Below are 24,325 nucleotides of genomic sequence, written 5' to 3'. Positions count from 1 at the left end.
GTGACAGCAGCATTATAAAGAAGAAAATTAATTTAAAAGAAGATTGTGCTTACCTGGCATCATCAGGTGTCTCCATGCCACTTCTGATCATCGGCCAATGACTGTAACCTCTCCTCCACCCTGGTTACTTAATCTCATGCTCGTATCCAAAATTTTGCCCGTGCAGCCCCCCTACACTGGAATGAAATCCCTCGCTCCATCAGCCTCTCTCCGACCTTGCAGAGCTTCAAACGTGCACTGAAAACTCATCTGTTCATCAAAGCATACCCTTCCACCACATAACCATGTTACCAGGTCTCTGTCCCTCCCGCCTCAGCCATCTCTACCTCGCCTACTTCCTGCACTCAGGTCCCCCTCTACACACTCTTGCCTCATGTCATCTGTCAGTCTCCCCTCTCCCCTAGATTGTAAGCTCCTAGGAGCAGGGTCCTCCTCCCCACTGTCTCACAGCCTTCTGCTCTAGCACTTCTATGACAGCCTTCAACTTCAGAGCTGTACTGTGTATGGAGACTTGTGTTGCTAATTGTTACTTGTGTTCTGTTTTATATTTTGGTTACTGTATGTTCTGTGTACCCTTTACTTTATGTACGGCACTGCGGACCACTTGTGGCGCCCTATAAATAAAATGTAATAATAATAAATAATAATCGGCCAGCAGGACTCCATTGCCTTCAGTAGAAAAAGAAGCATGAAGGTTAGGGGTGATGAAGGGACAAGTGAAAGAAGAAATGGGGTGGTGGAATGAGGAGCAGGGTAAGAGGAACAGTTGTAGGTGCACAATGGAAAGGTGGGTGGTGGGGGTACAGGAAAAGATGGGTGATGGGGGTTAAATGATATAATTAGGTGGGGGGACAGAATTAAAAAGAGTAATGAAAGTCACAGGCAAAAGAAGGAGGGAAGAAAAGGCCAGATACGCAGACACAAACTAAGATGATACAGAGACACACGGGGGCCTGGGGAGATATGGAGACCTACACACCATGGCTGGGGGGGGACGGAACATGGAGACATACAAACCTGTGACTGGGGGGGACAAGAAAAATACACACTGGTGACTGAGGGAGGGGGTGGGGTGGGGCATATAGACATATGTTTGGTACACACAAGTGTACCCAGCCAATGTGCCGTGCGACGAGTTCCGGCGGGGATGCCGGCATTGACAAGTACGTACACAGGAAGCGAGGGGAAGAGGAAGAGCACAGGTTACTTACTGTAGTGTGTGGCCAGATGTGATACTTGAATGGAGGAGCCGTCATTTTCCACTGCTACTCCGTGCTGGGGGCGTGGCTAAAGGTGATGGACACATTGCATTACTGCACCTGCCCCCAACTCCCCATCAGCGCAGGTGGCTCAGCAGTGTTAGCTTGCTTCCATGGGGTATTCCCTTCCACAGAGCAACGTGAGCTGGAGCCAGCATCCGACAGCTGTCAAATTTACGCACTGACAGCCTGCCGGGGCCCTCCATTATACAGCCCTGCTTGTGTTGCCTAGCGGTATATACACTACTGGGGGCATGTGATGACATGCACATCTGGATACAGTTGCTGCCTTGGAATAGGTCAAAGGTTTACAATTACAAGAAACTATTCTTTGTTCTAATGACAATTGTTGGCAGTTCTTATAATTGTATCACTAGTGATATAGAAGCCTATTTTGGCAATTCTAAAATAGTGTCCGGAAAGTTCAACAATTCAAATAAAAAGCCTCTTGTGGAAAGTGGAAGAAACGTTTCTTGTATTGGTAACCTATGAGACTTTTTTAATCGAAATATAATGAGTCCATATTTTATAGGAGGACTTCATATACCTGTGAGGAGTTTTAATTACCGACTATGCCATGCATGTCAGAAATGCACCTTCAGCATATATTCGGTGTAACATAAATGAACAACTAAAACGACAAAAAAATACATTTACCAATTAGGGACCTTGAATGTTCTAATCGTAAGGGTTTTATGCATAGGATGATAGCTAAGGTTTGGTACATATTCCTAGGCCTTTGCGATTCAAATGTGGTGTACTCCTATTGTGGACTGTACATATGTTGTGTGGTGTGACTGTAGGTATATGTTTATTATGTGGATGTATAGTGTGTCTGTGGGAAAAGGTCATGGAATGCAAATGTAATAGGTATATGCAGTGGGCACTTTGGAGACCATCCACAAGGTGTGTAAAATGTTTAATCTGAGGTTTTGCAGGTCATCAATAAATTCTCACAGAAACTAGAATCTCATCATTCTTGGTATCCAAAAATCTGCAGTCTCAATCCATTGCTTCTAATCGGATTGACTTTTCTTTGAGCTTTTCGCTTAAGAGTAGATGGATCCAAACGTATTGCTGACTTTCTGCATCTGTACGTTGCTGCTCTTTGGCCTTAGTGAGGAAGACCTCTATCACCTATGTTTCCATGAGGTTTTTCAAAGGGAAAATATTTAGCAACAATGGCAAATTTTTCTACACTTTTATTTGATTTGATATAAGATATATACTGCCTCATCTCCAAGCAGCATTTTATGAGCTGAAACCTCAAAATAAGGAAGTGCTGTAGAAACTGCTGTGTTAGGACTAAATGGCCTTGTGGTCTCTGAAGCAATCCTTGAATTACTTACAACAGAACTTATGGGGGGAATTCAATTGTGTTTGCACACAATCTCCTGTCTAAAGTGACGGGAGATCGAGGGGCTTTATTAAATAGTTTTGGGCACTCGTGCCTTTTTGTGTAGGTCGTGCCCAAAAGCACCGGATTTAGGGCCTGATTCAGAGGCGCTCGCAAACATCTAGCCGCGGGTCCCGCCCCCTCCCTGCGGCCTCTACTGAATGTGTACGGGGGGGGGTCGGCAGACACCCATACACACTGGCCGATGGACAGATATATCTGCCATTGGGTGTTACAGCACAGCCGACGCAATATGTCTGTGAACGACGTCGTTCACAGACATATCACTGGTACATTCTCTCTGAATCAGGGCGTTCTTTTTTTTTTTTCCCGGCCTCCAGGCCGCTCGGAGAACTGCGGGTGACCACTTGCAACCCTTCTCCATACTTTCGACATAGAATGTCATCGCTGATGTTAGGGTTGGGCTGTGGTTAGGGAAAGGATGAGGGTTTTATTCAAACTGAATGTAAAATCGCATTGTCGACATGCCATATGTCAACATACAGGGCCTGACTCAGTAAGGATCGCAATAGCGATTACGCACGCAGTCTCACTGCGAAGATATGCTAATGATTGCAATTGCAGTGCCATATGCAGCCTGATATAAGAACACCCACTTCACCTTACACAAATCCGTAATACTTGGCAAGTCTGTGAAACCATCGGTAACACAGAGTACCGTCGGAGCCTCACGCACACTTGCACAAGGTCAGACCTTACTTAGAAATAGCTAACCTCATTACATGCAGTGCAAGCACAAGCTGTGTATGGCATCGCAATGGCTAATTTATGCACCCCCCTGCAACGTCGTTCAAACACACTGGCACCTCTGTGTTTCGTCGACTACCCCCCAAACGGCACTTCCTGTCAATCATTCTGCGATGGGTCTGCGTAGTCACTGCGAGTGCAGTCCCGATATCAGTGGAGTCTTTGCGCACTGCGATGCATGCACGGAACGCAACAATCGGCCGATTGCATGCGTAATCGCAGTTGTGATCAGTAGTGAATCAGGCCCACAGTAAACAATGTTGAAATTTTGTCAATGTCCAAATTCTGGATGTCAACTTGTTATACCACACCCAGGTTTATGTAAAGCTGGTTACAAACCGGGCGATATATTTTGCCTTTAAACCTAATGACCGATATAAAGCGAGCACGTCGGTGGATGTGTACCCCCGATATGTCTTTCACACTTTATTCAGATATTGCATTTGCTCTGCAGAACAGCAGATGGCCATTACTTCTGCAGATATATCTGCTCATCTGGCCGTGTGTACGGGCGGTCAGCCCACACTTGCTGCAAGGACCGCTGGTGACTGACTGCTGAAATGGGTGGGAAAATTTAAATGCCCGCCCAGTTGTGATGTCAGCAGTGTTCTCCCCAGAAAATTCTTCCAGCCGGGTGGCATCAGGAAGTAGCCGGGTGGGGGCCTTCACAATAATACAGTGTTTTAAGCCCTAACCTTATAATGATTTAAACTTGAAATAACATATATTATATATTATATCTCTTCTTATTAGAGGCCCAGTTGTCTGATTATGAAGAAGCTGCAAAGTCTGTAGGATCTGTTCCTTTTTATACAGCTCCCAGACACTGTCCCCACCTGCAGGCTTCCAAAGTGCCGGGTGGTGCACCCGCAAAAAACAGCCTGGGGAGAACACTGTGTCAGGGAACACATATCGAGCAGCCGCTTGTTAACTCTGCATAGCTTACCTGATCCCCGCTGTGTCGGAGCATCCGCTGGCAATGTGTGTGCCCAGATTACAGAACAAAGTTGCTGTTTTTCTTTCTCGGGATGCGTACAACTCATATGGGTGAATGTGTATTTATTTATTTATTTTTTGAGCAATTTATGCCATACATTTACTTACAAATCTGCATTGGCCCCATAGTTTACAGATGCCTAAATAATATACAGGTTGAGTCTCCCATATCCAAATATTCAGAAATACGAAATATTCCGAAGTACGGAATATTTTTAGCATAACTGAGATAGTGAAACCTTTGCTTTCTGATGGTTGAGTGTACACAAACATTGTTTAAGGCACAAAATTATTACAAATAGTGTCAGTGGTCGAAGTGGGAATTTTGAAGTAGGCATATGGAAAATATAAGGTTGTACCTATGCGCGCGTCTTCGTCGAGCAGCGGGGAAAGGGGGAGGCCATTTAAATGGGGTATGTCCTTAAGGTGTGCGCCTTTTTCAGTGTTGTGTACCACACCATAGTACCCCTTATACACATTATGCCACACAGTAGTAGTGCCCTCTATACAATACCCACAGTAGTAGTGCCCCTTTATGCAATGCCCACAGTAGTAGTGTCCTCTATACAATGCCCACAGTAGTAGTGCCCTCTATACAATATCCACAGTAGTAGTGCCCCCTATGCAATGCCCACAGTAGTAGTGTCCCCTATACAATGCCCACAGTAGTAGTGCCCTCTATACAATTCCCACAGTAGTAGTGCCCTCTATACAATGCCCACAGTAGTAGTGTCCCCTATACAATGCCCACAGTAGTAGTGCCCTCTATACAATTCCCACAGTAGTAGTGCCCTCTATACAATGCCCACAGTAGTAGTGCTCTCTATACAATGCCCACAGTAGTAGTGCTCTCTATACATTTCCCAGTAGTGCCCTCTATACATTGCCCATAGTAGTAGTGCCCTCTATACATTGCCCACAGTAGTTGTGCCCACTATAGTAACAGTGCTCCACATGAAGACTCAAGCCACAGATTTGCCACCCCCCCCCCACACACACACACACTCCCCTTATTAAAAATAATGTACTACACACACGTTACAAAATGAAAAATAATGCCACAAATATCCCCTCATTAAACATCTGCCTTCCCTTTTTATTAAAGTGTATGGTTCAAATCTATTCTCCCTCTCTCCCTCATTGCAAATAGTATAATAGACCTCAGATCTATGAGGCGACCCAACCATGGAACCTGCTGTACTTACCCTGCCTGCAGTGCAATCTCTTGTTGTCTAGTCCTGCAGCCTTCTGAATTCTGATTGGTGGATAGCTCCAGCCATCCACCAATCAGTGTGGGGAGACATCCCACCACTGTGGGATGTCTCCCCACACTGTGGGGAGACACTGTGGGATAGCTCCAGCCATCCACCAATCAGCATTCTGCCAGACACCGTCGGACGCTGCGGCTGCCGGACAGTTATGTGACAGGCGGCAGGGAGACAGAGAGAAGAAGCTCCCTGGCCGCTCTCACTGAACAGAACGGTAGGGTGAGCGTCTTCTCTCTGTCTCCTGGCCGCAGGGTATGTAATGTAACGTGCGGCTTCAGCGGCCCCCTATCTTTAAAATGGGAGCGGCAAGGGGGAAGATGTCATCCTGCCCCCCTGTCCCGCCCAGCCCGGACTTAGCAGAGGGGGAATCTGCTCGTGGGGGACGGGCACACTGGCGAGCGGGCGGCACTAGAGGTTTGGGTAGTCCTAGGGGTTGTCCTCCACTGACACTGAGCGGTGTTAGTCAGTGGAGCGGGTGCCGGGCGGAGGCATGTACTGTAGCTTTCTCTCTCAGCACTGCGGCTGTAGCCACGCCTCCGCCCTTGAGCTGTTCCTTCCAAGCTAGTTAAAAAAAAAAGTAGTGCTTGCTTGAAGTGCCGGTATGCTATACCGTTGCATACCGGCTCACTTCGAGCACTGAATAGTGTATAAAATTACCTTCAGGCTGTGTGTATAACGTGTATATGAAACATAAATTAATTTCATGTATGTACACAAACTTTGTTTGAGCCACGAAATTATTGAAAATATTGTATAAAATTACCTGCAGGCTGTGTGTATAAGGTGTATATAACACATAAATGCATTCTGTGTGTATATTTGGGTCCCATTCCCAAGATATATCATTACGGTATGCACATATTCCAAAATACGGAATATTCCGTTGTCCAAAATACCCTGGTCCCAAGCATTTTGGATATGGAGACTCAACCTGTAATAGTAAATCAAGAGATTGGACATGTTACTCAATTCCAGGATACTATAGAGTATAAACCATCTAACACTACACTCCATCATTGCATCGATTCACAAAACAAGTGACATTAATGTTACAGCACATCTCAATAGTGGTATAAATGAATTCAATGAGTGGTATAAATTTTCAGTTATAAAGGAATTCAAATCTCCATTCTGGTTGAAGAACAAATATGTAACATACAGCCATCTTCTTACATTGAGCATTTCGGCTATAAGGCTTTAATATAACCTAGTTTATGGGTTGTACTATGCCATTGTGATGAAGCAATCACCAGGTATATGAATATTCTTTATCTGCCCAGTGCTAACAAGAATTTTACAAATGCTCAGTTTTATTACCAACAGTCAGTGAGCAAGACTTCCAATCTCATGAGATCTCAGAGCACAATAGGAAAAAAGATAACACTAGCTGGATATGGGGATTACATTGTGCTTCTTGTAGACTTGTTCACATACTGTACGTTGTGTGTGTATTTTAAAAAAAAATAATTGATGTACTTTCTAATCACTGCCTGTCTAGTTATTCATTTAAGTTGTCCTTGAAAAATGTCACTGGTTCCTAGTGAATTCTTAGGATGTGTTCTCATGAATTTATTCTCAGACAACAGAATCCATGTGTGGTAGGTGCACGTTCTAAGAACATAATATTGAAACATTAGTTTTCAGTATAGAATTTGCAGAGCATTTTTCAGTAAAATAAATGTAGCTCCATATCTGAGAATCCTTTGTTTTAAATGTTATTTGCATTATAAAGCCTGGTACATAAATCACCATTCTGGTATATTGAAATAAAAAATTTGCGTACTTGTTGCAGTGGTTTTTCGGAAAAAAAAAGGTTCTAGAACAAATCCAATATTTATTTGCTGCGTTGTGCTGAAAGTATATCACTATGTAAGTTGTACTCTGGGAGACTATTCCAATCAGTAATATACAGCCCGTCAGTGATGTTTATAGACCCTGGATGTAATTTAGGTTGGTGTCACACCTGCATTTTGAAAACTACATATTTATGCTGCTTAGGGACTGACGAGAAAGTATTTAGGAGTGTTTTCATGGGCATATTTTTAGTATTAATCTAATAGGAAAAATGCTGTTTTAAAAGTGTGTGTGTGTGTGTTGCTTTGGATCCAATGCAGATTGAACCTGAATTCCAGCAGCTTTTTATCTGCTAGGTAAAAACACGTAATGTAACGCGTCATGAGCATTAGACACTTTGGAAACGGCCATTGTGCCAGCCAAGAGCCGATTCCGCTGACTTTAGTGCTAAAAATTCACAGCAAGGTATCCGGTCAGGTGGTTGATATTCAGAAGGACGACAGTCAGAATGTTGACACAGACATTAGCTTGACAACAAATATGTTGACATACAATTAGGTTGACATGGCTAAAATGTCAACACGCTCAAAATGTCAACGTGTTTTTTGTTGATTTTTAGGGTTAGGCTAAAATAAAATAAAAATATTGTTGACCTAACTATATGTCGAAATAATGGTTGTCGACATTCTGACTGTTGACTTCTGACACACAAAACACAGGTGTAGCAGGAGCTGTAAGATAACCAGAACCACTTACCAGGAAAGGTAAACCAGTGTAAAACAAAGATCACCTGCTCGTTTTTACCCCATAAAGACAACCCCATAAAGACATCTATGGAGCTTACAGTAGTGATGTTGTGTGAAATATGAACATTCTTTAAAGTATAAACTAAAAGAAATTACTGTGAGGACCAATATTAGGTTGACGTTTCCTTTTCTGTTAGATATCAATGTGGCAAACTGACTTTATAGGGGAGGTAGTTGAAATCCCGGCTGTCGGGATGCCGGCGCCTGAAGTAAGACACCAGTCACATCCCGGCGCCGACTTCCTGACCACCGACATCCCAACAGGAAGTATTGGGGTTAGCGGGAGGGTTAGGCAGGATTATTATTGTAACTGTCGCTTAGGATCAGGGGAATATTCTAACTATTTTTGTCTTAAAAATGTTCTCCAAATAAGATGCTCATTGTTTGACTGTTTCTTCATTATTGTCAGAGCAGAGTCTGTGTATGCAGTGACCCTATCACACCAGGAGACATGGTGCCTAAAAAGAGATCTAGTCTGTAATCCATATAGATAAAGCATGAGAGACCCCTCCCAAACAGATATAGCTGTGATTGATCTGCCCGATAGCCTGGGGCAATATGTAATCTGCACTTATAGACACACCCAGGACCCTGGCCCATCCTTGCATACATTCCCTCTGAGAGCTGAGCCTTTGTTACTCTCCTTTACTCAGGTGATCAGCCCACGTCACTGGTGAGTGGGCAGCTCCTGACATTTGTTTCCTTTGCAGTCCAATGATTAACTGGTCTTACTGGTCTGTGCAATGAATTGTCAGAACTTATTTTCCCACAGTATACTGATTACACTTTACAGCCTTATTACAGGACCAATATAGAATATAATTGTGATTTTAGCTACACAGCCATGTGAATAGGTAGCACAAGCAGCTTCTGCTGATTTAAAATGATATGACCCAGAAGTCGCTCTGCTCATGTGTTGTATGACGAGCGCGCCGCCGGGGGGGGGGCCTGGAGGGGTCCGATTGGATCCCTCTTACAGCACTTTGCGAAAGAGGCCCGCAGGCTTTTATTGGGCAATACCGTCTGAAGGTGGCACTGCCCACCGCGTCAAAACTGCGGAAAACTTTGGTTTCTGAAGCTTGGTGCATATGAGAAATGCGGTCAAGTCCCCAAAAAGATAATTTTTGGGGGTTTAACCAGTTACTGGTCGGGATGCACTATTATTAATTATGCGGTCAGAGTGATCTCCTGCTTTATCCACATCACATTCCTCAGATTTATGATCTGATTTGTTCCATATAAGAAGTGGGTAATAATTTCTATAGGAGGAGCTTGATCTGGGCATTCACGCACAGTAAAAAATGATGGTCTATATATAAACCATTTCATATACTGTAATTAAATATTAAATCAGAACCTGTTTGAAATATATAGGAATAATCCAGGCACTGGAAATAGTGGGGCAACAAATGAGAATTAGGGGAATACAGGCACTATACTATTCTCTTTACTAAATCTGCACATCTGTCTTCCATATCTCCAATAAGCGCACAGGCCGACAGAGTTGCCAGAATCACACACCATTTTACTGATGTTTTCCCAGCACTGTTTGTTACTATTACTGTGTTCTGACAACTGCTGAGCAAACTGCACCTAGATCTCTCTTCCTCCTTGTATATTTGGCCCTTCTTAGCATTCCACCTACTCAGCACTATGAGGTCAGCATTGTTTTATTTTCTCCAGAACAGAATTTTGTATGCTCGCCAAGCCAGTCATCTGTTTTCAACTTTGTATACTCTTGTTTTACTATTGTTTGAAACCTACAACAAAGTTCCATTTTCTTTCTCTAGCCTCTTGCTATAGTGGTATAAAATAGTAAATAAAAAAGAGAGTTGGTTACAGCCAAAAAACCAAAGTGTCATTGTGGCCATTTACATGATGTGTGAATTGGGTAGTCCATAACCTAATCAAGACCGAATGGTCTATGTATAGCCATGGCCAAAAGCTTTGAGAATGACACAAGTATTGGTTTTCATAAAGTTTGCTACTTCAGTGTTATTAGACCTTTTTGTCAGATGTTACTATGGTATACTGAAGTAAAATTACTGTAAAATGTCATTGGTTTTCTTATTACTGATTTCAGCTTTTATTCCTGTATGTCTGTATGCTCTGTTTGTCCCATATTAATAGCGTACTGAGGCAAGCTGTATCATGCTTTCAGCCAAATTTTAGGTTCCAACATTACATGACCTCCTGGGTTACTTCATGTTGCATCTGACAGTACTAAGCTATGAGGAAGAGGATGGAAAGGGTTTATGGGATAAGAAGGTATTTTGAACACATAGAGCCCCTGATTTAGACCTAAATGAAAATGTGTAATTGATGTATATATGCAAAATTGCATTTCTGTTTGTATTTCACTGTATCTGAAGATTCAGTACGCAAAACATGAAAGTCATCATCAACTTGGAAACTTGCACTCGATCTATGGGACCCGCAAAGATGCGCTTGTTTAAAAAGCGTACTGTATCTTCAAGATAGGTGTATCCCTTAGGGGTGTTACTTACATGTTGGCTTTGTGCCCTTGCTGTACTGCGCTTACGTTAGTCTGTCCCGATCCTACTCCCCTTGTGCAATGGGCTGCTAGTGAAAGTTACATCCAATTCTAATTAGACACTTTTGCCTAGTATGGAAAAGTGTAAGTTTTTGGGCCACAAATAGACTTGCCTCCAAATGTAAGTCTAGCTCACAAAGTGGATAGCATGTTATACAGAACGGTCTTATGATATTTGTACAGTTTTTCATTAGTGTACTCTTCTACCCCGATTTCTTTCACTGCCTACAAATTTTAATCAGTCTCTGCAATTGAACTTAAAAAAAATAGAAAGCTGTCCTATTTACAGACTTTAATAGAAAAAAAATACTATTTGACTACTAGTATTGAGTAAAATTACAATTGCTTTAATACACGAGTATTTAGACCCATGGCAGAAAAGTTGGTTTTACAAGTATAGATGAATTTAGTTTTGGGAGGATCCCAGAGGAACAGGTCACTAACTAGCACCACCTAACTTGCTGCTTTCACAATATGTATACACACTTTTAAAGTAATGTTCATATAAGCGGTGAGTTATGATGTCATTGCTTATAATCGTGAGGTCTGATGTCATTGCTTATAATCGGTGAGGTCTGATGTCATTGCTTATAATCAGTGAGGTCGGATGTCATTGCTTATAATCGGTGAGGTCTGATGTCATTGCTTATAATCGGTGAGGTCTGATGTCATTGCTTATAATCGGTGAGGTCTGATGTCATTGCTTATAATCGGTGAGGTCTAATGTCCTCACTTCAGCGTTCATTAGAAACATTTGCTGTAATGCATCATCTGCTGTGAATTACTACAGATAATAGAAGTAACCTGCATGTAAGCACTTAGCCTAAAGGCTCATGTTTTTTATATGGCCACAGAACATCTTGGTTAATTATAATTTTTATATTATTTAGTAGGGATTGCATTAACTTATGGCACTAATTATTTCTAACTTGTGAGTCCTAAAAAACATGCGCATGCATTATATTTATACAGTATAAGAGTATCATCTAAGGAGGGTTATTGCAAAGTAAAAAGTGTGTGTATACGTATATATATATTTATATTTATTTGTTTCACTTGTGTATATATGCTCAGAATAATTAATATTTGAAATGAATGATTTGTGTTACTCTACCTACAGCTTGATGACCTTTCCATCTTTCCCGCTGTCATCGTGGAGCACATTCCAAATGGAGATTTACTGCACAGTTATTCCGGGTTAAGTTGTGTTGATGAACCAAATGACATGATAACTGAGAACTCCCTGGATGTAGCAGAGGAGCAGATTATAGAAGACGATGACCTCACTCTTACAGGTTTGTTTGTGGATATATAAAATCAGTCATTAGAAGTAAATACACAGATGTGTCCCTGCTCATCTAACCTCAATGCGCCATGCAGCGCGATATGCCTGGTGTAAGTGAGCTGCTAGGTCCCGTTCAACTGCATTAGCATCGGGCGTCAGCGTGACTAGGACACACCAGGAGACTGTGCTTATTAATTTCATATGCGACACTTGTATATCTGTGTGCGACTGAGTATGTAGGTACTTGTAAAGGTAGAAAGCTGCGGCCGGGGCATCGTAGCACTTTGCATGCTGATTGAGACACACAGACGCACACAAATATACAAGTGTTGCATCTCAAATTTATCACTACAGTCTCCTAGTGCGTCCTAGTTGCATTACTTTGCGACTTAGACGCATTTTTGGCAAAAAAGACTCCCAGCGTTAGCAGATACTCATGGCACTAAGGGTCTCATTCATACACGCTCGCAAGCGGGTCGATGTTCAGGCCCTGCGCACGCGAGAAATTCTCTCGCTCCAGGACTCACTACAAAAGGGGCGGCTGTCGATGGTGATTGACAGCTCGCCCCATTTTGTAGGAGGGGCGGGGGGATGGCTACACAAACGGAGCCGAAAGCTCACTGGGGCTTGTGGTAGACGAGACCCTACCACAAGGGTCTCGTTGCAAGCCCTGATGGTCGCGAAGGTCATGACCATCGTGACAATCAACCTGGCTGCTCGCTAAAGCTGTGGGTGGTCACCCACAGCCTAGCGAGCGGCCAGAAGGCCAGCTCTAAACATGGAAGCGGCCATCCTCATTCAGAACGAGCGCTCGCATTTTGTGAGTGGCTCTGAATGAGGTCCTAGGTGTGCCGAGAGGGCTGTTTGGCTCGACAAGATGAGTGAAGACAGATCTGCACCCAGAAGATTTTTACCCAACGTAATTAATTTACTAAGGTTGTTCATTCTGACATAATGAAGATTAGTCTTTTAAGAATGGGGATTTACTTTTAATTTCATAACATTTTTCAGAGAAACTGTGATCGCATTTCAATAAACAAGTCTTAGCTTTTTTAAAAATTGACACTACATTTAGCATTAGCTACTGTACTGAATGCTATAGTGTACATCATTTCAGTGGTGATACACAAGGTTCTGAAAGTCATACTTTGCTATCTGATGTTCACATTACACCTTATTGTGAAGACTGATCAGACCCAGCATGATGTAGATGGATAGTAGAAACCAGAGCCGTAACTTGACATTTTGGCCCCCTCTGCCAGAGAGAGTATTGGTGCCCTCCCCATTTTTTCTAAATAGGGACATAAGATAGTGCACCTGAAAAAGGGCCATGGCCTCATGGGGAAGGGCCAGGGAAGAGATAGGGAGAGGCCAGGAGATGCTGGGGATAAAAGAAGAGGAAGCTACAAGTAAGAATCATAATAAACAGGAAAATTGACATGCCCAAACAGCGTCTCCTGTCCTGTGGTGCCCTGTGCCATGACACAGGCTGCACTACCCTAGTTACTGGTAGAAACGTTATACAAAGCCTTCAAAACCTGTATTAAATTATTTGCTCATAACTTTTAAAAACAATCATAACTGTAGTTTTCACCTAGAACTGAAATAAGCAGCTCAATTGCAGTATCCTCTTGGGGCACATATACAGTTAAAACTGTAAGCAATCAAATAATCAACCTACTTCATATGGGAAAAATTATGCTTTTAACCATTGAAGCCTCAAGTGTTGATTGTATTGGCTCTTCTGTCCACGGCTTAAGCCAAAGCTAAAATGTACAGTAACTCATTTGTTTTTCAAACCGTCCCCCTCAATTGGTTTCCCATACATATAAAAGTGGTAACTTACGCCTCTTCAAAAGAAACCATATGCCAACCTCCAATGTCTCACTGTTTCTCCCCTCCACTTTGATTCCAAACTACTTGAGAGGCTTGTGTGCAACACCTTATCCCACGATCTGTCCTCTCACTCCCTTCTTGCCCCTCTGCAATCAGACTGCCGCCCTTTGTACCACCATGCTGCCCTTAGTAAAGTGGCCAATCATACTGAAGAGTTTTTCCTCTATTCTCATTGTCCTCGAACTCTCTTCTGCTGTTTGTAAAGTCAGCCACCCTCTTCTCCTGCACACTGTCCGCTCATTTGCTGCACTGTGTGCTACTCCTCCTCCAGTGTCTCCAATCTGACACATCATTGAAGCTAAAACGGTGGAACAATGTAAACACGCTTGGCATAGGCATAAGAGTATCCTTAAGAGAGGCGTAAGGAGTAAATAGGGTTGAAGTTGCCTAAAGGATACATGAAAAGGGGCAGACTAGATGGGCCAAGTGGTTCTTATCTGCCGTCAAATCCCTATGTTTCTATCATTTCCTATGTTTCCAGCATGTGTTGATAGAACCTCAAAGCCATGTTCTTGGCTCTCTGCTACCATCTATATGCAGAATCTATTTCCTACTTTTACCTCTATCCTTCTCCGTTATCCCATGTTTTTACCTAAAATGTCTTGAATGACCCAGTTACTTGAAGCTCAGCATGTCCAAAAATTAGCTCATCTCCCGGTGTCACTTACCCCCATTTGTTTCTTAATACTATCTCTTTGCTCCCTTTCACCCCACATATCCAATCCTTTGTACCATTTTGTCTCCCCCTTCAGAACATGCCAGAATATGCCCCTTTTTTAACTCAGGATGTTAATTATATCAAGGCTCATTCTCTCATTATCTTCAGCTTGGCTACCGCAACATGTTCCTATCTGACCTTCCCCTCACCCATCTATCACCGGTAATCGCTCTTTACATCCCTACACCACTGTCCTGGATACCAATTGAAGGTATTTACCCTCACAAACGCCTCCACCTCATTCATAAGTCTCTGGTCTCATTAAAATATACTCTGTTAGCACCGTTTTATCTGCGTCTGACCTGCACTCCGATTACTACTCCTTACTCACTTCACCTCTCACCCCAGCCTCCTAGATTTCTCTTTTGTGGTCCCCTCTTACGAGCATCCTACTCTACTTATCCAGAATCCCCCCCACCGGTCAGTCTTTCAAGCGCTGTCTCAAAACCCACCTTCACTTTAGCTCATCCTGTCTCCACCTGATACTACTCCCTCTGGGCAGCTACCATCCTGTCCTCCTAGCTTCTATTGTCACAGCAGGGTCCTCTGTCTCATGTCTGCACCTTATCTGTCAACCTTCCATGTCTTTGATCTGGCTCTATTCATTGAGTGTGTTTGTTTGTATGATTTGTTATACTGTCTGTCCGGCTTTGCAGAAATCTGTGTCGCTGTATAAATAGATGAGGAAGATGATTACACAATTTACGAAACTTTCAAACATATTGCAGAGCAGCATTGCCATCTACTGGTCAGACCTGATAAAGCACAATTATTATTTGAAACTCAACTCCCCAAAAAATATATGACCTGAGATTAAGATATTGGCAATATTTTTATCTTTGGTTTTTTGTTTCTGTTTATGGCACACATGCCAATGTTTAATGGAAAAATATAAACCTTTGTACTAAGTAAAACTTCTATATTACAAATAGGTGCGAGCACTAGTATGTTTATAGTAACATTAAATAATCTTTTTTTAGTTGAAGCTTCCTGTGAGAATGAAGATGAGACTATGGAAACCATCGAAGCAGCAGAAGCACTTCTTAATATGGACTCTCCCGATGACTTGCTGGATGAGAAAAAACTAGGTAAGTTTAGGAAGCTACATGTGTCTCTGCTGTAATGTAATCTTTCTATTTCTTTTAACATTGACTGTTTACAGAGTCAAACTGGAATATTGAGCATCCATCAGTGACATGTTATGTAGAATACACATTAGACTCTAAATATACAATTGTAAATTGTTTGTTATCAAATTTACAACTATATAAAACAAAATTTATGCATATAACTCGGTTGCAGGAAAAGCATATCCACTCCCAAAGCACACTTATCCTATTTACCATTCCTGTCCAGTTACCCCCACTCAGCCACATGTGGAGTTTGCTTTAGAATCTGAATCACCCCTAGTTGCATATTCAGGTGCTGCCCCATGTACAGTTACTAAGGACTGGTCCAGAGAGTAGACTGGCATGCAACTCTGTGTAAGGCCCAACACTCATATTTAAGTGCAAGATGCATCTTAAACACTACTTGGAGCTTTTTTTTTTTTGTTATGAACGTGAAAAGATGAGATTCTACTAACCATACATTTAACATAGAGATGAGTAGTATATATGGTTATGTCCATTACAGGTCTTGGTCTGAAATTGTACTTTCCAAAGCAGACCTCTCTGTCTTCAGACCTACTTTAATGTTCTGGACAGCATCGCCTCGAGCTTACTATGTGGCACTGTGAGCTGGAGATCATCCAGGGCATAACTGGAGTGTCCATCATACTTCCGGTTACTCCTTTCTGCTACTGATTTCTATTACATCACACAGACCGTATCGTTCATTTACCAACGTTGCATTTAAGTGATACATTTCCTCTGGTAGACAGCAATTTATCAGACATTTAGGTTTTCATAATTTACAATAGACATGTAAATGCTAAGTACTAACTAGTCACTGTGATGCTATGACTAATGTGAGCGTGCACTTTTAATAAATGAGCCCAAAGGTGAGCATTTTTAGAAGTGAGTTTTAAAGTGATGTTGCCCATAGCAACCAATCAGATTCTATTTAACATTTAACTAGCACCTTCTAGAAGGTAATAGCTAGAATCTGATTAGTTGTTATGGGCAACATCACTTTTAAAAACTCACTTCTAAAAACTCTCACTTTAGTAAATTTACCCCCTAGTATCTGACAGGCTGACAAACTGCATTTTGATCTGTACCTGAAGTATGCAGTCAGATTGTCGACATTCCTATAGTCGACACCACATGTCATATGTTATGGTTTCGACGTGGTTAAAATGTTGACATCTACAAAAATGTCGATATACGACATGACAACAGTGAAATGTCAACATTAGGGTTATGCTTTTCAACATTATCACCATGTTGACATTACGTGAGTGTCATCATACTGAATGTCAACATGATGACCACGATGATATTATGAATCTTCATAAAATATATCAAATCCTATTTAGGACCTGGTCTTAAACATGTGGGAGGATGATGCTTTGACCAGCAAAAATTGCATTCAGTATATTCATAATATATTTGAAGGCTTTTGCTTTTTACTATGCAATACAGATTACACAGCACTACTGCTCATAGCACTATGCAATACAGATTATACAGCACTACTGCTCATAGCGCTATGCAATACAGATTACACAGCACTACTACTCATAGCACTATGCAATACAGATTACACATCACTACTGCTCATAGCACTATGCAATACAGATTACACATCACTACTGCTCATAGCACTATGCAATACAGATTACACAGTAGTACTGCTCATAGCACTATGCAATACAGATTACACAGTAGTACTGCTCATAGCACTATGCAATACAGATTACACAGCATTACTGCTCATAGCACTATGCAATACAGATTACACATCACTATTGCTCATAGCACTATGCAATACAGATTACACAGTAGTACTGCTCATAGCACTATGCAATACAGATTACACAGTAGTACTGCTCATAGCACTATGCAATACAGATTACACAGCATTACTGCTCATAGCACTATGCAATACAGACTACCCAGTAGTACTGCTCATAGCACTATGCAATACAGATTACACAGTAGTACTGCTCATAGCACTATGCAATACAGATTACACAGCATTACTGCTCATAGCACTATGCAATACAGACTACCCAGTAGTACTGCTCATAGCACTATGCAATACAGATTACACAGTACTACTGCTCATAGCACTATGCAATACAAATTACACAGTAGTACTGCTCATAGCACTATGCAATACAGATTACACAGTAGTACTGCTCATAGCACTATGCAATACAAATTACACAGTAGTACTGCTCATAGCACTATGCAATACAAATTACACAGCACTACTGCTCATAGCACTATGCAATACAGATTACACATCACTACTGCTCATAGCACTATGCAATACAGATTACACAGTAGTACTGCTCATAGCACTATGCAATACAGATTACACAGCACTACTGCTCATAGCACTATGCAATACAGATTACACAGCACTACTGCTCATAGTTAGAAGAAAAGATAAACTATTGCAAGTTTTTTTTTGGTATTTTTTTTGCTTTTGATTATATCACAATAAAGGGTAGGATCACTTTTATAGGGGCTATGTGCTTAGTATTGGACTCTTAAGAGTTTATTTGTATGTATAACTTCTATGCTACGTTACATTGGAATCGGTATGTAATACTGACAGAACCTGACAGGGTTAACATACCAACACTTATTGGTCGGCATGCTAACCCTCCCCCTCTAACTACTCTAACCCTCCCTCCCTGGTGCCTGAACCTAACCTAGCCCATAGTGCCTAAACCTAACCTCCCCCTCCCCGCACACTAAACCTAACCCTCCCCCCTTAGTACCTAACCCTAAACCTATCCCTCCCCCCACCCCACTACTTACCTTCGGCATCCTGGCAGTCGGGATGCTGGCGCCTGGGCGTCTGTATTCTGTCGCCGGTATGGTAAGTGTTGGCATCCAGACCGCCGGGATGCTGAACACATACCGTTACATTTACTGGCCATCCACTCTAACAGAGTGTGTCTTGCACTTACCTTTCATGTAGACTATACTATTTCGGGGGCTGCAGACATTGTAGGTGGCTCGAGGGGGACTTAATTAAAATGTAGAAGGACAACATGAGGGGATGACAGGAGTTTTCCAATGGTCAGGGATGCCAAATATATAAGTAATCCTAAATGTTTATTAAACCTATGCTAATTACTGGGATTCATTGTGATAAAGGAATAAATCAGCAATGCTGGCACAGAAAATAAAGGAATCCCTATGCAGAGCAGGTTGTACTTGTCAGAATGACCAATTATTGACATTTTTTTTTCTGCTTTGTATTTTAAGCTAACATTTTCTGTACATCTGAGGATGAGCTGATGGGCGCTCCAATCACACATGTGTCTGTCACTGTTGATGGTATTCCAGAAGTGATGGAGATCCATAACATGTATCCAGAGCTAACACAATCTCATCTCGATGAGCAGCCTAAAAGGAAAAAAGGTACTTACTTATTACCAGCTGCCAGCTGCTGTGTTCTCCAATGTAGCCATTCTCTGACATCAGCGGCCATGTCTTGAGTACTGTGCACAATTGAATTTTATATGAACATACTCTTATTTATTTCTAAAAAAAATTTGATTTAGGGAGAAAACAAAAACCTGCTCGTTCCGAGTCCCCCACCACTACCCCAAATATATCTGTGAGGAAGAAAAGCAAAGATGGAAAAGGTAATGTGTCCCTGGCAGCTGGTCCGTTCTGACTCCCTGCTTAGTACAGATTCACCTTGTTCTGTATTATTACATTCCCACTCCCTCTGATTAGTCATTGTGGTTGTATGTTAAACGTAAATAACACTGATTTTGTCTTTTATGGATTGTGATGACAGATCCATTTACCAAAGTAATCATTTCAGTTACTGAATGCTCCTTTTTTTAAATAAAAAATCATTCCCCAGCCAATAATAGTGCAAAGCATTTCACATTTGCAGGAGTATTATTGCATTTCACATTTGCAGGAGTATTATTGCATTTCACATTGAGAATACATAATAGAACTAGCTGTTGCTCGCGGCTTCAACCACCATGCAGTTCCTTCTGCCGACATTTTTTATTTGATGTGTTCTAGTTATATTGCTTTGCACAGGGGCTCTGTCGTGGGAGTGGCTCAAATGACCAGCAGCACTATATAGAGTGGTGGCAGCAGTGCCTTCACCCACCGCTCACACCAATGTCACTGTGTGCCCTGTGCACAGACTGCTACGTAGCCTATCCTATTCACTCACACCAATGTCACTGTGTGCCCTGTGCACAGACTATGTAGCCTATCCTATTCACCTACCACTCACACCTATGTCACTGTGTGCCCTGTGCACAGACTGCTATATAGCCTATCCTATTCACCTACCACTCACACCTATGTCACTGTGTGCCATGTGTACAGACTGCTATGTAGCCTATCCTATTCACCCACCACTCACACCAAAGTCACTGTGTGCCCTGTATCTTATCCTATACACCCACCACTCACACCAATGTCACTGTGTGCCCTGTGCACACACTGCTATGTAGCCTATCCTATTCACCCACCACTCACACCAAAGTCACTGTGTGCCCTGTATCTTATCCTATACACCCACCACTCACACCAATGTCACTGTGTGCCCTGTGCACACACTGCTATGTATCCTATCCTATACAGCCACCACTCACACCAATGTCACTGTGTGCCCTGTGCACAGACTGCTATGTAGCCTATCCTACTCAGAGAACCCGGGCCCAAAACACCTCTCCTCCCACCTCTTATCGGCTGCGCGCACAGTGCAACACCTACCTCTTGCATTGATGATGTCAATACATTTTGTTTTTGTTATTGCTCAGCTCTAACTTGACGGATCGAGATGAAACAAAGTGCAGGTTATTTGTAGGAGTTTCCACTACACAATGATTACTTTATGAAAATTAGTTCAGTAGTTTTTGCACCAGTTTAGAACAAACAGACAGACACAATGTTCTTATTATATTAGTATACTGTAGCTATAGTCATTTTATATTACCTGCATTATTGGGTGATGGTGGTGGTGGATTTTTATTGTGTTAAGTTATATATAAAAAATCAACAGACTACTCCTTCTGACTTTTGCCTATACATACTTTCTTTTAAAATCATGTTATTATTCCATGTACTTGTAATAATGCACATAGCATGTACTGACAGAAGAATTGTAACTTTGGAGTTAATATGGAGAGAGCATAGAAAAAGAGCGTTCCTTAGCGTGTAAATCCAGGTACCTTGTATGACAGTTGGTGTGCATATTGCTCACTCATCTTCCCAAAGTAGATGAAAGCTATCCTGGTGGAGAGGTTAGAGTAATGCGTGGAAAGATTCCATGCAGTGCCATATAGTGCCCTCCCTCTTATTTTCACAATCACACCAGTTTATATTTAAAACCATAATAAATGAAAAGTTATAAAACCAAGGTCTAGTACTGTAATTCTTCCCAGGCTTCTCTGTTCCATGCTGCTACACCATCCAACAACAAGACAGCTAAATTTGTAGAATGGAAACCATGGTTTTGCTGGTGACAATAGTAACTCACTAATGATAAGTCATATTTAGTAGAAGGACACAGCCCTTTTCGCAACTACAGTACTTTGATACTCTTCTGCTGGTGGCCTGAACATGCCGGGCAGTATGTTTACAAACTTTACCAGGTGATGCAATGTGGGGAATTTCTTTCTGTACTTACGTGTCTGCTTTGGTTTTCAGGTAACACCATTTACCTTTGGGAATTCTTGTTGGCTTTGCTACAAGACAAGGCTACATGTCCGAAGTACATTAAATGGACACAAAGAGAGAAGGGGATCTTCAAGCTGGTGGATTCCAAAGCAGTTTCTAAGCTTTGGGGAAAGCACAAGAACAAGCCAGACATGAACTATGAAACAATGGGCAGGGCACTCAGGTACACTAATACAGAAGGAAAAATAATACATGTTTCTACCCCTATCCTCTAAACATACAGCACTAGCTGACTAGTGAGACTGGGAACTGCAAAATGAGTCACTTTTGAGTTAAGATTAGGCAGCGAGCTACTCAGCTGCTATTCATTAATGTACGCAGCAAGTACATAGAACCCCTCATTAAGCTCATACCACTGAGTTTTAATGGAGAAGGGCTGTGCCACCTTACAACTCCAGTCCATGGACTACTTCCCCAAGATATTATGTTAGCCAAAAGCCAGGAATGCATAAATGAACTGCTGTAAATAATTTAGACTTGCAATTATGATCCAGGTGTAGATGAAAATAACTGGATGTTGACCTTTATGTTTTTGTAGGTACTATTACCAAAGAGGTATTTTAGCTAAAGTAGAAGGCCAACGTCTTGTCTATCAGTTCAAGGAAATGCCAAAGGATCTTGTATACATTGATGAGGATGACTCTAGCTCTGCTGAATACTCTGGAAGCTTGTCCTCAGATGTTCTTTTGCACTCTCCTGTTTCTACTCCTAATCGAAATCAAGCAAGAGCATCTAAAGTGTCTCCAAATGCTGGACAGAGAAATAGCTCAACAACTGTCCTCAAGTCAACCAAAACTTCAGTAGTGAAAGAACTAGTGGAGCCTAGCAAGCAACAGTTGTCCTTGTTGCCATCAGATATGTTGAGGACAGTGACTCCATCTCAGGCTACTCAACCTCACCCAACGCAGCTTTTTCGGACAGTCCATTTAATGCCTGGACAGGCTATTCCTGAACAAGGCTTAAGTTGCACAATTCAGAATGACACAATGTCTTCTGCACAGATCAGGTGAGTGTGTCATTGAAGACTATTGCTTATCATTTCTCTTGCGGCCATGTCCAGGGGAGTTGGCTACAGTCCCATGGACTTTAAACTTTTTAATAATATTTGCAACTGTAGTCACAGGAACATCAAGCTGCCTGGAGGTGGTTTTATAGCCTTTATCTTTAACATGCTTGCTATAACTTTCTTTCTGATCTCCTCCGAAAGCTCTTTTCTTTGCTTTCTATGGTCTATGTTCAGTGTAGTGCAAACAACTGTACCAAACAGCAGAGTGACTACTTTGCTCCATTTAAATAGGCAGAATAACTGCTTAGAAGATTGAAAACATGTGATGCTAATTCCAGAAAGCAGTTAGTTTGCAAAATCACTATAATCCAATGTATTATCTTTTGTAAGGGGTACCAACAAATGTGTGCAGGCCATGTTAAGCCGGGTACACGAGGTACGATGTGTAGCCGGCGATGTGACGGCCGACATATCGGGCGGTCCCCACACACGGAGCGATCCGGTGCCCGACCGCCCAATATGCTGGCACCAGCCCCCCCGCATATCGCTGCATGGGATCGTTCATCGCTTCTCCAGATCTTTTGTGCAGCTTGAAGGATCTGGAGGAGCGACGGACGACCCCACGGGAGCACGCAGCAGACGATATCATACCCACACACGGAACAATATAGCGGTGATATCGTTTCAATCTGTCAGATCGTGTGTGGGGCCCTTTAGACTATCTTTTGAGAATAAGCAATCATTTATCTCTCTTCATTGTTTCTTTGCTTTATTTTCTGCCATAGCAAAGGTATGCATGAGACAGTTGTTTTTAATGTTATCACTGTTTAGGAGAAATGAAGCATTGTTTCAGTGAGCAGTAAGGGTACCAACAAATTTGTCCACGGGCACTTTTACAGTGGCAAACTTTTGTTGTGTCTTACCCATGTAAATGTCATTATACAGTACATATGTTTTATATAAATACTGACCATTAAATACAGATGTGTCCTCATTCAACTATTTTAAAATCTATTTGGCATGTCACAAAAAAAAATATACAGGTTGAGTCTCCCATATCCAAAATGCTTGGGACCAAGGGTATTTTGGATATCGGAATATTCCGTATTTTGGAATAATTGCATACCATGTTGAAATGTCTTAGGAATAGGGCCCAAATCTAAACACAGACAGCATTTATGAATCATATACACCATATACACACAGCCTGAATGTAATTTTATACAATATTTTCAATAATTTTGTGGCTCAAACAAAGTTTGTGTACATACATGAAATTCATTTATGTTTCATATACACCTTATACACACAGCCTATAGGTAATTTTATTCTTTATTTTTAATAATTGTGTGCCTTAATAAAGTTTGTGTACATTTAACCATCAAAAATCAAAAGTTTCACTATCTCGGTTATGCTAAAAATATTCCGTATTTCGGAATATTCCGTATTTCTGAAAATTTGGATATGGGAAACTCGACCTGTATAACTAAGCCGAGCCATGCGTCCCATCGTTCTGAATGTGCGTCTGGTTTGCACTGCTATTGCGAAAGAAACACAAAGTACATGCAACTTGTATACCAATAGCGTTTTTTTGTGAGCTAAGGACTATAATCTGAGAAAAAAGGCAATAAACCGGGAACCGTTATGACTGAACTGCACCATGCGTCCCGACACACAACAATGTGTTAATTTACACAACCAGGAATGTGAGAAAAGTACAAGTTCAAAATCTTCAGTACA

At 41.8% G+C, this 24,325-nt stretch overlaps 1 protein-coding gene across 6 annotated transcripts in view; it reads left to right on the top strand.

Moving 5' to 3' along the window:
* ELF1 (E74 like ETS transcription factor 1) overlaps positions 1-24,325 on the top strand; it is a 145,146-nt gene that overhangs the window by 116,205 nt on the left and 4,616 nt on the right. For all 6 annotated transcript variants that reach the window (XM_088481974.1, XM_088482102.1, XM_088482017.1 and 3 more), the window contains exons 3-8: positions 11,962-12,136; positions 15,721-15,828; positions 19,129-19,284; positions 19,428-19,511; positions 21,550-21,742; positions 22,118-22,585. In XM_088481974.1, coding sequence (XP_088338100.1) covers positions 11,962-12,136; positions 15,721-15,828; positions 19,129-19,284; positions 19,428-19,511; positions 21,550-21,742; positions 22,118-22,585 — 1,184 coding nt within the window. The remainder of the gene's footprint in view (positions 1-11,961; positions 12,137-15,720; positions 15,829-19,128; positions 19,285-19,427; positions 19,512-21,549; positions 21,743-22,117; positions 22,586-24,325) is intronic.

The sequence above is a fragment of the Taudactylus pleione genome, unplaced genomic scaffold (assembly GCF_031769625.1).
Source record: "Taudactylus pleione unplaced genomic scaffold, aTauple2 ptg000005l, whole genome shotgun sequence".
Taxonomy (NCBI): Eukaryota; Metazoa; Chordata; class Amphibia; order Anura; family Myobatrachidae; genus Taudactylus; species Taudactylus pleione.
Note: the sequence above shows the minus strand (reverse complement) of the source record. Positions and strands in the feature narration are given on the sequence as shown.